At 44.9% G+C, this 16,925-nt stretch overlaps 1 protein-coding gene across 1 annotated transcript in view; it reads left to right on the top strand.

Moving 5' to 3' along the window:
• The window catches only part of KPNA4 (karyopherin subunit alpha 4), a 129,599-nt gene that overhangs the window by 60,284 nt on the left and 52,390 nt on the right, over window positions 1-16,925 (top strand). The window contains exons 3-8 of the mRNA XM_063916168.1: window positions 3,152-3,241; window positions 4,283-4,312; window positions 4,582-4,634; window positions 13,935-14,030; window positions 14,117-14,202; window positions 16,211-16,297. Coding sequence (XP_063772238.1) covers window positions 3,152-3,241; window positions 4,283-4,312; window positions 4,582-4,634; window positions 13,935-14,030; window positions 14,117-14,202; window positions 16,211-16,297 — 442 coding nt within the window. The remainder of the gene's footprint in view (window positions 1-3,151; window positions 3,242-4,282; window positions 4,313-4,581; window positions 4,635-13,934; window positions 14,031-14,116; window positions 14,203-16,210; window positions 16,298-16,925) is intronic.

Genomic DNA, 16,925 nt, shown 5'->3' with positions numbered 1-16,925 from the left:
GCCAACCTCCCCCCAATCTCCTCTGTGTCTGGAGACCTGGAGTGTATTAATGGTTCTAACTTGGCTGTTTGATAGCTGCTAGAGGCTGTGGTCCTCAGCCCTGTCTTTGCTGTTTACAGTTGTGGTTTGTACTCTAATCTCTTGCTGGTGCTTAATAGAATTGTTCTTCTTGATGTGTTGAATTTGAAAGTCCACAACAAGAAAGAGTCGAGGAGTTCATTTGGTCTGTAATTCCAAACATGAGTCGGTGGATTTCGGGGTACCTGGTTAACAAGAATATTCTGATTTCCATATGGGAGACCAACTTCGCTTCCTCTGCTTTGCTTTCCAGTGAGCAACCATCTTGGCCTGTCACTGGTCTTCACTAAAGTCTTGGCCTCTGTCGCGAAGCACCATCATTGGTCTCACAATTGTTCTGTATCCAAGCTTTATCCTGGTGAAGGTCCGATCCATTTTGCAGTGAAACTCCAGAATGCATAAGTCCTTGCAAGACTTTCATGGTATTTCCTTAAGATAAAATGTGCTGCCTGCTGGAGCTACTTCCTACTATCCAGTGCAGTATGAGGATGGTTGGGGGTTATAGGCTTGTGAGTGTATATAATAATAAATACGGTCTCTGAGCCTTTTGCCTCAGTTGGGATGGATTCTGATGTTGGACAGACCTGTTTTGGTGTGGCTGGTGACTACAGATGTCGGGCTACTTCATAGTCCAGGAATACATCTTGCTGATCAATCTTCTGGAACTTGGTGTTCTACTGAACCTTGAGCACCTGGGTTATACTGCTCAAGGGTCAAGCGTTCAATGTCCAGATAACCTGTACCACAACAAGGAATAATCTCAACAACCCAGGGAACATTGCCCACATCATAAGACGCATTTACCTCTGCAATGGGAAAAATATCTTTCTTCCATCATTGTCTCTGGCTTATATTCAGGGGTTAGACAGCTGAAAGGTATATTTACCAAGCTATGAATGTCTGGAAAAATGGTACCTCCATCCTGAATGTTTGTTTTCAGGACTGCAAACCTTGTCTTCATAAAGGGGCATACACACGGTGCAATTTAACTACCGATATGGACTATATAGTCCATATCTGTAGTAAGCATAGTGCATATCGTGGTTCTGGTATGAATGGTCGACCATGTTATGGTCGACAGTCATTAGGTCAACCACTATTGGTCGACATTGACATGGTCGACATTGACACATGGTCGACACATGAAAAGGTCAACATGAGTTTTTTTTCTTTTTTTGGTGTCGTTTTTTGTGTAAAGTGACTGGGAACCCCAATTAGTGCACCGCGTCCCCTCGCATGGCTCGCTTCGCTCGCCATGCTTCGGGCATGGTGCCTTCGCTCCGCTACCGCTTCCCTCGGCACAGATTACCGTTCCAATCGTAGTCCACGTGGATCGTAAAGTATGGAAAAGTTCCCCAAAAGAAAGTTACTCATTTCGACCTTTTCATGGGTCCACGTCGACCATGTCAATGTCGACCAATAGTGGTCGACCTAATGACTGTCGACCATAACATGGTCGACCATGTGAATGGATACCACATATCGCACCATGTGTATACAGCTTGCAATGCCGATGCGCGCTCCTGCATGACAAGTATAATAGACTGTGCAGGCAGGTCGGTTTTGACTAAAGTGTACAATCTAGTGTTTTGTGTAGTCACAATTGATCATAGCCAAAATCGCACCGTGTGTATAGTCTCTATCGGTGGATTTTGGTTCTGGGGTGATGAAGGGAAATCGCACAGTACAAATCTGCCTACAGGAAGAATCGCACCGTCGACTGTTGCAACTCTCAAACTGGAAACCCAAAGGATTAAATAACTATCTTCTCTACAGCAAGCCCTTGTCTTACTGACCTATTAAATGTTTTGGTGGTTATTGGCCAAGACTGGCCTTGAGTTTCTAATACACTGATCTCTTAATCAGTAAAACCTGTGTCTCCCTATTTAGTCAATCCTTGTTTCTCTTTATAGGCTTTTTTTAATCCCTCCCTCCCTCAGGGCTTGACAGAATTGACTTAATTGCATAGGAACTTGAAACTGATTAGAAATCAGGACTTTTTTATTAACCAGGTATTCAGACCATGCAGTGAACACACGAGTCTTTCTTTGCCTGTTTATCTTATGATTTGGAAATACTACTTGGCCATTTGTGAGGGATAGTACTTGTGGTGTAAGTAAGGTGTATACTTAGCTGTATAGTCAATGTTCAAATGTTTGCTCCCCTTTTTTCTTTACTCTGCCTTTCATGTTTGTCTGCTCTTCCGTTATCCTTCCTCGCTATAGGATCTTATGTCCTCTTACCTAGGAAAGTCTCTCTATTCTCTTCCGCTTTTATTTTTGTTTACTTGGCTTATTGATAGCCTAGGGATATGAGGAGGCTGTTCTAGAGTTTCAGTACTCCTAGGTGTAAAACAGAACCCACTTGGTGGGGTCCAGACTAAGGATACACTGTTAAGATGGACAGTGTTGTCGACTGTCAAAAACAAGTGTTTTGTTTTTTTTAACATTTTTGCATGGTTTACCATCCATATGGGCTACGATTGGGAATAGTAACATGTGCCGAGTACAGTAGTAGAGGAGCAAGGCACCCTGCCTCAAGCGTAATGAGGGAAGTGAGCCTGCAAGGGTCTACATTACCACTAATTGGTGTCACAGGTGATGAAACCTACAACATGACACCAAAAAAAGCAAAACTTGTGTCTACCTTTTGACAGTGTTCACGTTTTGACTGTATCTCTTCTGTACCACACCCCTGTTGGTGTCCCAGATGCAGCTTCAGAGAGAGGCAGTTTAGCTGTAAGTACAATAGCTTAATTATAAAGTTGTTGCAATAGTTCTGTTCCATGGGAGTTCAGTCCAGGTGTTTATAGTGTATGGATGTAATAAGACTGTTCCCATTCATGTTGATACATGGATATATGGTAAAAAATGATTATGAATCTACAACTAAAGAATAGCATAAGTGTAAAGTGAGCCTAAACCCTTACTGAAGGCAGATTTACTGTATTTGAAATATATTAAAACCTATACAAAATGTAGACACACTGAATTAGATATTCTTTTAAATAGACATTTTTTTAGCACTGTCAATGATAATTGTCCTTGCTAATAGCTTGTTGTCCCATTTCTAGAACAAACGAGATGAACATTTGTTAAAAAGAAGAAATGTCCCCAATGAAGATGTCTGTGAAGATTCTGATGCAGATGCAGATCTCAAAGTGGTAAGGGTTTTCTTAAGAGAAATATTGTACATTGACACTTTTGGTGCATGTTATTGTGCTTCTCACCATTCATATAAATAGGTTGGCCATGTACCTGTCTTTGGCATCTACTGCGTGGTGTACTGCGCAAATTGAAGTTGCAGCTAAACCTCTCTTCAGCTGAAAACTCTAAGTCACTGAACCAAAGCTGGGTACACACTGTAGCAACATGTCGGCGGACCCGTTGTCGCGCCGACAGAGCGGCCTATTCAGGTAAGCATATACACTTACCAATCGGCCGCTCAATATGTTGAGCCTCACATCACAGCTGGGCGGAAATTTGAATTTGCCCACCTAGCTGTTATGTCTGTCTTTGCAGCAAGTGTTCTTGTGGCCAGCGAACGGCCAGATGTGCCAATATATCTGCGTATATTTTTGTCAGCTGTGCTGCAGGGCCAACGCAATAGGTCTGAACAGGATGGGGTTAATTGCCGGCTGTCTGTATCCCGGTGTTCAGGATATCGACCCCGGTATCCCGACAGCTGGGGAAATCCCATTGGTAGTCCACACCACCACCCGTGGGGGAATATTCGCTCGCCACTGGGCCCGCCGGGAACACGACCACCGGTAAATCATACTGAACCCCTGTAAACGATGAGTTGCTTGCGATATATCGCCATTTGAACAGATTACTGATCTATCACTCAGTGTGTATCCAGTGTAAGACTTATTTAAGTCTTCATTCATAACCTCAATTTTCTGGGGTGATTGGGTAATGCAGAGACAGTTATATTTTTGTGTGATAAAGAAATTGTAGAACTGGTAATACTCTGTTTTCTTGGCTGCTCCTCCTATTAATACTCGGAAATATCTCCATGTTAATGACTAAGGAACTAATTTGAATCTTGGCTTGTATCTCCATGTTAGTCCTTTTATATTTACAGAATGCTCTGCAAAATATTGCGTATTACCCCAAGGGGGGTCTGATTGTATACCTTTATTGTTACTGTCTTGTTAACTAATTGTATGCACTTTTTTTTTTTTTTTTTTTTTCTTTAATAGCAAAACACATCATTGGAAGCTATTGTACAGGTAATTTGTGTGTATTGCATTTGTATGTTTACATTTTACAGTTCGGTTGTGTGTTTGTTTGTTTTTTAACTGTGTACTTTATTATTGAAGTTTTCCAAGGTTTTAACATAAGTACATAACAATACAAACTTGTACATGTCCAGTGTCCAGAAAAAAAGAATAAATAAACAAATATTGACTTTAGGTATACAAATAATTAGTTTTTGTGTCCGAGCATCTTGTTACGTCTCAAGTTTGGTTGTGTTTAACACTGTTACTACTTGTTTCAGAACGCGTCTAGTGACCACCAAGGTATCCAGCTCAGTGCTGTCCAGGCTGCAAGGTAAAATATTACATTCAGTGTGAAAATGTTTCAAAATTCTATACCTTAACATAAATGGGGTGAATTATATTGGGCAGGCTCCTTGTATTTCTCATCTGTGCTTGTATATGCTAGTCATTGAAGAGCTTGCTCATACAGTTCTTGGCTCTCCTGTTTCATTTTACATAGTATTACCCACAGTAGCTTCAATGCAGCTTGCTTTAACTTTGCTTGAAAACTCTGCTTTAACTGGTGGCTCAAAAAAAAAAAATACAAGCCGTAACGCTGACTTATGTTCTGATTGTCAGGTTATGTACCTGCTGACCATAACTGTTCTGTGTGTGTCACGGCTTGGTGTTCAGTGTATCTGACAGCCTTTGGGAGTAATGCAATGGTTGTGAGTTTCTGGCGTTGGCACAATTTTGCCGGCTACTCATGCACACAGACATCAGCCCATAGCTCATTTTGTTCTTGACAATTTGGGCACATCACCGAGAATGGAAATGCACCTTTTGTATCAGTCCCAGACATGAATAGATGCATACAATGTTTTGACATTAAACGCTGTACATACACTGCAGGGAGGTTTCCACATCATGTGGAGAGTTTGGTAATCTACTTGCTGGTGTCTGTATTGAATAAATCCTCAATCTCATTGGGCCGGGATGTAGTTATGTGACCGGCTGTCAGGAGACCGCCGATCACATTACAGATGGCTGCATCCTGCCCCTGTCTTATTCCCGACAGTCTGTATGCTGATTAGCAGGGACTATTCCCACTCGTGGGTGTCCACGTCACCCATAGAGTGGGAATTGAGCCCGCAGCGTAGCAAGCTCACAAGGGGCTTATTGTGCTCAACTGCGCCCCCCTGCCGGCATTGCGCCGCCAGATCCCGCGGTCAGTTTGCTGACCGCCGGGATCCCCAGCGGCGGTAACGCGTACCCAGTGCTATTGGCCCGTGTAACTGTTGTGTTACCAGCTATTGCAATGAAATAAAACACACAGATTAATGTAGCAGTGTGAAGTAATCCCAAACCTATGATAGGATAATGTAGTATACCCATAGAAATGTTGGAAGTTAAACAAGACTTCAAATATGTGACCGTAATTGAGGAGTCATGTACAAATGTGGTTTTGGGATATTTTTTTTTTTTTCTCCCTTTCCTTTTTATATAATGCTCCTAAAACTAGCTGGCAGGATTCACTGTAAATTCTCCTAATAATTACCTGATCACAATGTGACAAACATCTTTAAAACTGTAGACAGGCACTTGAGCGAGAACCTGCTACTCTGGAGTAACCAAAAATTTGGCATCTGCTTCGCCATAAATATGGTTTGAATGCACATAGGTCCTTGTTTCTCCTGTTTCTAGCTAATCCTGATTTTCAAAATGATCAGGCCTCTTACCCTTTAATATATGGAGGGTGAATGGCATGCCGCCATAGAAGATGCATGATACCCTAAAGAGGCTTCACGTTTCAGGAGGCAGTAGCGACGTTTGGTATGCTGAAGGCCTATCCCATGGCGTACCTTCAAGCTCAACATTATATCATTACCACGCTCCGAGTCTTGTTGGAAGCTGACTGGAAGAACCCCATGGATACTTTACTACGATGCCTACCTTTTACTGGGAACGCAATCTCTGTATGCAACAGCTATCTCCGAGAGAAGTTAAAGATTATTCACTGTTTTTGCAGGGATTGTCACACTGGCTCACTAATTTCTCTATCGTCCTAAGTGGATGCTGGGGTTCCTGAAAGGACCATGGGGAATAGCGGCTCCGCAGGAGACAGGGCACAAAAGTAAAGCTTTTACAGGTCAGGTGGTGTACTGGCTCCTCCCCCTATGACCCTCCTCCAGACTCCAGTTAGATTTTTGTGCCCGGCCGAGAAGGGTGCAATTCTAGGTGGCTCTCATAAAGAGCTGCTTAGAGAGTTTAGCTTAGGTTTTTTATTTTACAGTGATTCCTGCTGGCAACAGGATCACTGCAACGAGGGACAGAGGGGAGAAGAAGTGAACTCACCTGCGTGCAGGATGGATTGGCTTCTTGGCTACTGGACATGAAGCTCCAGAGGGACGATCACAGGTACAGCCTGGATGGTCACCGGAGCCACGCCGCCGGCCCCCTCACAGATGCTGAAGCAAGAAGAGGTCCAGAATCGGCGGCTGAAGACTCCTGCAGTCTTCTTAAGGTAGCGCACAGCACTGCAGCTGTGCGCCATTTTCCTCTCAGCACACTTCACACGGCAGTCACTGAGGGTGCAGGGCGCTGGGGGGGGGCGCCCTGGGAGGCAAATGAAAACCTTTAAAAAGGCTAAAAATACCTCACATATAGCCCCAGAGGCTATATGGAGATATTTACCCCTGCCTAAATGTACTAAATAGCGGGAGACGAGCCCGCCGAAAAAGGGGCGGGGCCTATCTCCTCAGCACACGGCGCCATTTTCTGTCACAGCTCCGCTGGTCAGGAAGGCTCCCAGGTCTCTCCCCTGCACTGCACTACAGAAACAGGGTATAACAGAGAGGGGGGGCAGAATAAATGGCAATATATTAATATAAAAGCAGCTATAAGGGAGCACTTAATCATAAGGCTATCCCTGTCATATATAGCGCTTTTTGGTGTGTGCTGGCAGACTCTCCCTCTGTCTCCCCAAAGGGCTAGTGGGTCCTGTCTTCGTATAGAGCATTCCCTGTGTGTCTGCTGTGTGTCGGTACGTGTGTGTCGACATGTATGAGGACGTTATTGGTGTGGAGGCGGAGCAATTGCCAAATATGAGGATGTCACCTCCTAGGGGGTCGACACCAGAATGGATGCCTTTATTTGTGGAATTACGGGATAGCGTCAACTCGCTTAAGCAGTCGTTTGCCGACATGAGGCGGCCGGACACTCAATTAGTGTCTGTCCAGGCGCCTCAAACACCGTCAGGGGCTGTAAAACGTCCCTTGCCTCAGTCGGTCGACACAGACCCAGACACAGGCACTGATTCCGGTGGTGAAGGTGACGAATCAACCGTATTTTCCAGTAGGGCCACACGTTATATGATTTTGGCAATAAAGGAGATGTTACATTTAGCTGATACTACAGGTACCACTAAACAGGGTATTATGTGGGGTGTGAAAAAACTACCAGTAGTTTTTACCGAATCAGAAGAATTAAATGACGTGTGTGATGAAGCGTGGGGTGCCCCGATAAAAAACTGCTAATTTCAAAGAAGTTATTGGCTTTATACCCTTTCCCGCCAGAGGTTAGGGAGCGCTGGGAAACACCTCCTAGGGTGGACAAAGCGCTAACACGCTTATCAAAACAAGTGGCGTTACCCTCTCCTGAGACGGACGCACTTAAAGATCCATCAGATAGGAGGATGGAAAATATCCAAAAAGGTATATACACACATGCAGGTGTTATACTACGACCAGCTATTGCGACTGCCTGGATGTGCAGTGCTGGGGTAGTTTGGTCAGAGTCCCTGATCGAAAATATTGATACCCTGGACAGGGACAATATTTTACTGTCGTTAGAACAAATAAAGGATGCATTTCTTTATATGCGTGATGCACAGAGAGATATCTGCACACTGGCATCACGGGTAAGTGCTATGTCCATTTCGGCCAGAAGAGCTTTATGGACACGACAGTGGACAGGCGATGCGTAGAGGAGTTATTTGAGGTCGGTCTATCGGATTTGGTGGCCACGGCTACGGCCGGGAAATCCACCTTTCTACCTCAAGTCACTCCCCAACAGAAAAAGGCACCGACCTTTCAACCGCAGCCCTTTCGTTCCTTTAAAAATAAGAGAGCAAAGGGCTATTCATATCTGCCACGAGGCAGAGGACGAGGGAAGAGACAGCAACAGGCAGCTCCTTCCCAGGAACAGAAGCCCTCCCCGGCTTCTACAAAAGCCTCAGCATGACGCTGGGGCTTCGCAAGCGGACTCGGGGGCGGTAGGCGGTCGTCTCAAAAATTACAGCGCGCAGTGGGCTCACTCGCAGGTAAATCCCTGGATCCTGCAGATAATATCTCAGGGGTACAGGTTGAAATTAGAGACAGAGCCACCTCGCCGTTTCCTGAAGTCTGCTTTACCAACGTCCCCCTCAGAAAGGGAGACGGTTTTGGAAGCCATTCACAAGCTGTATTCTCAGCAGGTGATAGTCAAGGTACCTCTTCTACAACAAGGGAAGGGGTATTATTCCACTCTATTTGTGGTACCGAAGCCGGATGGCTCGGTAAGGCCTATTCTAAATCTGAAGTCCTTGAACCTATACATAAAGAAGTTCAAGTTCAAGATGGAGTCACTCAGAGCAGTGATAGCGAACCTGGAAGAAGGGGACTTTATGGTATCCTTGGACATCAAGGATGCGTATCTCCACGTTCCAATTACCCCTCACACCAGGGGTACCTCAGGTTCGTTGTACAAAACTGTCACTATCAGTTTCAGACGCTGCCGTTTGGTTTGTCCACGGCACCTCGGGTCTTTACAAAGGTAATGGCCGAGATAATATTTCTTCTTCGAAGAAAAGGCGTATTAATTATCCCATACTTGGACGATCTCCTAATAAGGGCAAGGTCCAGAGAACAGCTAGAGATGGGTTTAGCACTATCTCAAGAGGTGCTAAAGCAGCACGGATGGATTCTGAATATTCCAAAATCCCAATTAATGCCGACAACTCGTCTGCTGTTCCTGGGGATGATTCTGGACACAGTTCAGAAAAAGGTTTTTCTTCCCGAAGAAAAAGCCAAGGAGTTATCTGACCTGGTCAGGAACCTCCTAAAACCAGGAAAGGTGTCTGTACATCAATGCACAAGAGTCCTGGGAAAAAATGGTAGCTTCTTACGAAGCAATCCCTTTCGGCAGATTCCATGCAAAGGGATCTGTTGGACAAATGGTCAGGGTCGCATCTTCAGATGCACCTGCGGATAACCCTGTCGCCGAGGACAAGGGTATCCCTTCTGCGGTGGTTGCAGGAGGCTCATCTATTGGAGGGCCGCAGATTCGGCATGCAGGATTGGATCCTGGTGACCACGGATGCCAGCCTGAGAGGCTGGGGAGCAGTCACACAGGGAAGAAATTTCCAGGGAGTGTGGTCGAGCCTGAAAAAGTCTCTTCACATAAGCATTCTGGAACTAAGAGCAATCTACAATGCTCTAAGCCAGGCGGAACCTCTGCTTCAAGGAAGACCGGTGTTGATCCAGTCGGACAACATCACGGCAGTCGCCCATGTAAACAGACAGGGCGGCACAAGAAGCAGGAGGGCAATGGCAGAAGCTGCCAGGATCCTTCGCTGGGCGGAGAATCACGTGATAGCACTGTCAGCAGTATTCATCCCGGGCGTGGACAACTGGGAAGCAGACTTCCTCAGCAGACACGACCTTCACCCGGGAGAGTGGGGACTTCATCCAGAAGTTTTCCACATGCTATTAAACCGTTGGGTAAAACCAATGGTGGACATGATGGCGTCTCGCCTCAACAAAACACTGGACAGGTATTGCGCCAGGTCAAGAGATCCGCAGGCAATAGCTGTGGACGCGCTGGTAACACCTTGGGTGTACCAGTCGGTATATGTGTTTCCTCCTCTGCCTCTCATACCAAAGGTATTGAGGATTATACAGCAAAGAGGAGTAAGACTAGTGGCTCCGGATTGGCCAAGAAGGACTTGGTACCCGGAACTTCAAGAGATGGTCACGGACGATCCGTGGCCTCTACTTCTGAGAAGGGACCTGCTTCAGCAGGGTCCTTGTCTTTTTCAAGACTTACCGCGGCTGCGTTTGACGGCATGGCGTTGAATGCCAGATCCTAAAAGGAAAAGGCATTCCAGAAGAAGTCATTCCTACCTTGATAAAGGCAAGGAAGGAAGTCACCGCGAAGCATTATCGCCGTATTTGGCGAAAATATGTTGCGTGGTGCGAGCAGCGGAGTGCTCCGATGGAGGAATTTCAACTGGGTCGTTTTCCTACATTTCCTGCAATCAGGATTGTCTATGGGTCTCAAATTGGGATCTATTAAGGTTCAAATTTCGGCCCTATCAATATTCTTCCACAAAGAATTGGCCTCAGTCCCTGAGGTCCAGATTTTTATCAAAGGAGTACTGCATATACAGCCTCCTGTGGTGCCTAAGGTGGCACCGTGGGATCTAAATGTAGTTTTAGATTTCCTCAAATCCAATTGGTTTGAACCACTAAAGAATGTGGATTTGAAATATCTCACATGGAAAGTGACTATGTTACTGGCCCTGGCTTCGGCCGGGAGAGTATCTGAACTGGCGGCTTTGTCTTATAAAAGCCCTTATATAATTTTCCATTCGACATAGGGCAGAGCTGCGGACGCGTCCGCATTTTCTCCCTAAGGTGGTATCAGCGTCACCTGAACCAGCCTATTGTAGTGCCTGCGGCTACAGACGACTTGAAGGACTCCAAGTTGTTGGACGTTGTCAGAGCCTTAAAAATATACATTTAAAGGACGGCTGGAGTCAGAAAATCTGACTCGCTGTTTATACTGTATGCACCCAACAAGTTGGGTGCACCTGCTTCTAAGCAGTCGATTGCTCGTTGGTTTTGTAACAAAATTCAACTTGTACATTCTGTGGCAGGCCTGCCACAGCCTAAATCTGTTCAGGCCCATTCCGCAAGGAAGGTGGGCTCATCTTGGGCGGCTGCCCGAGGGGTCTCGGCATTACAACTCTGCCGAGCAGCTACGTGGTCAGGGGAGAACACGTTTGTAAATTTTTACAAATTTGATACCCTGGCAAAGGAGGACCTGGAGTTCTCTCATTCGGTGCTGCAGAGTCATCCGCACTCTCCCGCCCGTTTGGGAGCTTTGGTATAATCCCCATGGTCCTTTCAGGAACCCCAGCATCCACTTAGGACGATAGAGAAAATAAGAATTTACTTACCGATAATTCTATTTCTCGGAGTCCGTAGTGGATGCTGGGCGCCCATCCCAAGTGCGGATTATCTGCAATACTTGTACATAGTTATTGTTAACTAATTCGGGTTATTGTTTAGGAAGCCATCTTTCAGAGGCTCCTCTGTTATCATACTGTTAACTGGGTTTAGATCACAAGTTGTACGGTGTGATTGGTGTGGCTGGTATGAGTCTTACCCGGGATTCAAAATCCTCCCTTATTGTGTACGCTCGTCCGGGCACAGTACCTAACTGGAGTCTGGAGGAGGGTCATAGGGGGAGGAGCCAGTACACACCACCTGACCTGTAAAAGCTTTACTTTTGTGCCCTGTCTCCTGCGGAGCCGCTATTCCCCATGGTCCTTTCAGGAACCCCAGCATCCACTACGGACTCCGAGAAATAGAATTATCGGTAAGTAAATTCTTATTTTTCCACATTTATCTATAGAAAATTTGCTTAAAGCCCATGTGTGCGCCTGCAAACTGCATTCTACAATGTACTCTGAAATGTCTTTAAACATCTTGCACAGAACATTATCACCTTCATAGGGGCTTTGTCATTGGTCAGTTATCTAGGCATAACTATTATAGGTGTGCGGAGCCAATGGCAAACTTAGATCATTGTCTTTGGCAATGCTCCTTGATTCTGAGTTTTTGGCTGCAGGTAAAGGCATATGCAGATGTTTCCCTGGTCAATTTTCTGCCACTTACACCCGAATGGGCTGTCTTCTGGATTATCCCTCCTCAACCCCGTATTACCTCTGGGGGTAGAAGATTGCAGATGGCAGTGGGCGCAGCATCCCGTGAGGCCATACTTTGAACCATTCAGTCGCGTCTACTTTGTCAGTTTTTAAGGTTATGGTTTTTGGGTTGTGATTTTTTTTTTTTTTTTTTAAATGTCCAGAATGCACTGGGTGGTTCTAGACTAGTAGTTCCCAAATTTGGTCCTCAAGGACTTCTGACAGTTCACATTTTCCAGGTCTCCACTCTGTGTGCAAGTGAAATAATTAGCTCCACCTGTGGATCTTTTAAGATATGTGCCAGTGAGTAATGAATACACCTACTAGGGTACCTGGAAAACATGAACTGTTGGGGGTCCTTGAGGACAGAGTTTAGGAACCACTGTTGTAGACAAAGAATTTTAAAAAAGGCAACGTTTTCTGATATGTGGGAGAGCTTTATAGACTATCTCCTGAAATCAAAGGTCAAATATATAGAAGCTTGTGCTGTACCTCCTGGTATCTTCTGAGAGGTGGCTGGTGATGTCCCCCCCCCCCCCCCCCCCCCCCCCAGTTCAATTTTAGGGATGAACCCTTTTGTGTCTGCAGGGAGGGGGTCCCCCACGGGGTGTGTGGGATGGACATGTTTTATATTCTATATTTGAACTTGCCATATAGTGCTTTACATTGATGGAGAAATCTTGCTCCACCAGCCATGGTATTTATCAATATCCTGACATGTTTTCTGTAGATTAGGTTATTTTTACAAATGGCACTTTTTATTGTCCTTTTCTGCTGGGGACATTGCTTATTGTTTTTGTACTGTTGAATTGTAGATGTTGAGATAGCTCTTTTATTATTCCATTTTTGTGCTGGAGGCATTGTCCATTGTTGCACTATTGTAAATTATACTTTGTATTACATCTGATGATTTAGTAAAAACATGTTTATAAAACGAAACTGAAGACCAGGTGAGCATTCATGGCTCAGGATTTTCTCTTTGTAGCATAGGTTTGCAAACTCAGTCCTCATTACCCCCCACACCGTGCATGTTTTGCAGGTCTCCTCACAGAATCACAAGTGAAATAATTAACTCCACCTGCGGACCTTTTAAAATGGGTCTGTGAGTAAGTAATACACCTGTGCACCTGCTGGGTTACCTGCAAAACATGCACTGTGTGGGGTAATGAGGACCGAGTTTGCAGACCCTATGCTTTATAGCAGAGGTTCTCAAACTCGGTCCTCGGGGGCACACACAGTGCATGTTTTGCAGGTAACCCAGCAGGTGCACAGGTGTATTAATTACTCACTGACACATTTTAAGAGGTCCACAGGTGGAGCTAATTATTTAACTTGCGATTCTGTGAGGAGACCTGCAAAACATGCACTGTGTGCGCCCCCAAGGACCGAGTTTGAGAACCTCTGCTTTATAGTAACCATGAAAACCTTTAAAAAATATATGGACCTGTAATGAATGTGGAGAATATTGTGCAGCAAGTAAGCTGTATACTTCTTCTTTGATATTCCAATTATAATCAGGAGCTGTGGGCTTCTATCCATACCACAAACAATGGATGCATAAACTGATACATAATGGCTGTTTGATGTTACTCAGCTCCTGACTTCTATTTGTAAAATGTGATTGTAGCATTGTTCTGCGTTCCATTTATGTTGCGTGTTACTAATTTGGTTTTATATTAACAGAAAACTCTTGTCCAGTGATCGGAATCCTCCAATCGATGATTTGATAAAATCGGGCATTTTGCCAATCTTGGTTCATTGTCTGGAAAGAGATGACAAGTAAGTATTTTTTATATTCTCCATATAACCCAGAGTGGGACTGTTGTGACTTGTTCTGTGCTTACACATTCATTCTTATCTTCTAGTCCATCTCTCCAATTTGAAGCTGCTTGGGCCTTGACTAATATTGCTTCAGGAACATCTGAACAAACACAAGCTGTGGTCCAGTCACGTAAGTATACACTGAGTTTTCTGCCAGTTTTATGGTCTATGAATGATCATCAATAAAATGTAAAGGAGTCTGTCTCGCTGAATAATGATGCATTTAAGTTAACACAGGACCTAAGCAACTGTTCAGCAATTGGTATGTGTCTAATATGAGACCATACATGCAAGTGGTGCCATGGTTTACTACAAACATTGCACTTCTAGTAAACTATATCTACTTTATTTCAAGGAAATGTTGAAAATCATTGAGTAATTGCTGTACATTGTTTAAAAACGCCTTTTTAGATGGGTTATAGTTAATATTTCCTGACAGCCGGTAAAATGCCGCCTGTCTGAATACAGACCGCTTTCCTGTATTCCCACTTGGTGGTGTGTCCACGCCACCATCCGTTGGATAATAGAACCCGCGGCGAGTGGAACGAGCCCCCGAGGGGATTCGCTGCGCTCGCAGATGGTATTCGGGCTGGCGGGTTCCTGACAGCCAGCATCACGTCGGCCAGGATATCATATTGAATCAATTCAGATAACATTGGTTTATCCTTTTCGTGTTTCATAGTGTATTTATGTCCACCACGTTATGTGTAATGTAGAAACATTATGCTCAATGTACCAGACTTGTTTCTACTTCAAATTATCACCTGGAACAGAAGACCCCATCGGAAATGATGAAATAAGCCATTGGAACATGAGTTCCCCACCTCAACATTCCCTTAAATGTTTCAACCCACAAGGAAGCTTAACTGTATAGCATTACATCTGAGAAAAGGGGAAATGTTTTTTGTGAAAGGGGAAACGTGTTTTTGTTTTTTTTTAAATAGCGTTTTTATTGTTTTACACACAAAGTGGGGTACACAATAAAGAGTTACGAAGAAAATATACGAAGGCTAAAGGGCCAGGGAGGTTTACACAAAATGTAGAAACAAATACAAGAAGGTATAGAATAAACCAGGTGAAACAAAATTCCCAGTAAGTGCCGGCTTTTCTGGTCCTTTGTGGCGACAACACACAGGTTTCCCTGAACCTGTGTGTGTTTTGCATGAAAAACTATTTTTATACAGTAGATCTAATTGATTACCCATTAACAAAAAAATCTGCGAAAAACTTCAGTTACTCGCTCCGGATGCTTCATCGTGGGTAATAGGATACCGCCATTAGGGTGGTATTTTACCGTGACTAACTCGCTCAGGCTATCCTATTAGCCCCAATGCTGCCGCTTTTCGGGGGCAGACAAAATCAAATCCCCAATAAGTGTGATTTCCCCCCAACCTCGCCCCCCACTCCCACCCGCGATCACTGTTGTGAAAACTCATAGTATCTACACATTATGCAAGCAACGTGGACTTGGAAATGGAAGGGGTTCCCACCTATTCAATATGGGCACATTTTTTCCAACAAGTTGGGAAACCCGACTTGTCGGAATGCTGTCAGAAAGCAGGTGGATTGGCGGAGTACCAGCTGATCCGCCTGCTGCTGTCTGAAACGGGGCCAAATCCGACAGGTTTTGGCCCCCTTTCCGACAAACTTAATCCGACTTGATAACAAGTCTGATTGAGGTGAGGAGACGGGGAACGGTGCGGCGGGCTCTTGGGATGGGGATGAGAGGTACCTTGACGGGCGTTCCCCGGCCAGGCACCTCTCTCCCTGCAGTATCAACCCCGCTGCCAGATCCGGACGCCGATCTCCGCTCCCCCGCCGGCCGCCACACTGTACCCACTCCCCACTGGCCGCCACACTGAAAAAAAAAAATGTCCTCCCCTTCACACAACCCCACCTCATTCTCTATGACAAAGTGCCTCTGTAGCGTGAAACGTATAAACGGCTGGTGGGGGTCTCCACATTCGTTTGTTGTGTTCCTCATTTGAGGAAATCTGCAGAACACCAGGTGCCACTATTTCTTCTGTACCATGTAACTACAAAGCATCATTATTACAGCTGCTAGTTGTATCATTATAGGCAGGCTCCAGTTTATGAACTTGAATTAAATGTCATAAAATTATTTGTTTGTTTTCCAGATGCTGTTCCACTGTTCTTAAGATTGTTACATTCTCCTCACCAGAATGTTTGTGAGCAGGCTGTGTGGGCGCTGGGAAACATAATTGGTAAGGGCCCCCCCCCCCCCCACACACACACCCCACACTCTCCCTCTGTGCTAACAATTTATCAATATATATTAAATAGGCTGCTCCTCTCACTCAGTTCCTTGTTAGTCGGAACAAGAATCCACATAATAGCATTTCCATCATTTATACATGCCCACACAAATATTGCTAATTAGCATCTGATTGGAACAAATCTTTGCTTATCTCTAAGCACACTATCGATTTTTTTAGGAACAGTCCAGTGTGATCAGTTGGTATTTCGTGATTATACTGGTTAGTTGTCCTTGTAAGTTGTTAGTATAAGCGTGATTCCATGCAGTAAACAAAGCGGCTCATCAACCCTATTAAGAGCCTTCCAGCAAGATCTAATCACTTTAGAGCACTCCTGAGGAAGCCGCTGATTGGAAAGGCGGGAAAACGCATTGAGACGAGCCTTACACACGGATCTGAGACCTGAACCTTAACACCCTGTGGACACCTGCATAAAGGAACTTGTGGTGTGGCGAGGAGAACTCTTAGGAACAACTCCTATTCTTGTGATATACCTGAAGGTTCCGGTAAAGTAGCCGACCACTTAGGACCAGTGTCCAAGACAGAGCCAATGTGTTAAACCTGGTTCAGGGTGATG

The sequence above is a fragment of the Pseudophryne corroboree genome, chromosome 4 (assembly GCF_028390025.1).
Source record: "Pseudophryne corroboree isolate aPseCor3 chromosome 4, aPseCor3.hap2, whole genome shotgun sequence".
Classification (NCBI taxonomy): Eukaryota; Metazoa; Chordata; class Amphibia; order Anura; family Myobatrachidae; genus Pseudophryne; species Pseudophryne corroboree.
This window is presented reverse-complemented; position numbering and strand designations above follow the sequence as displayed.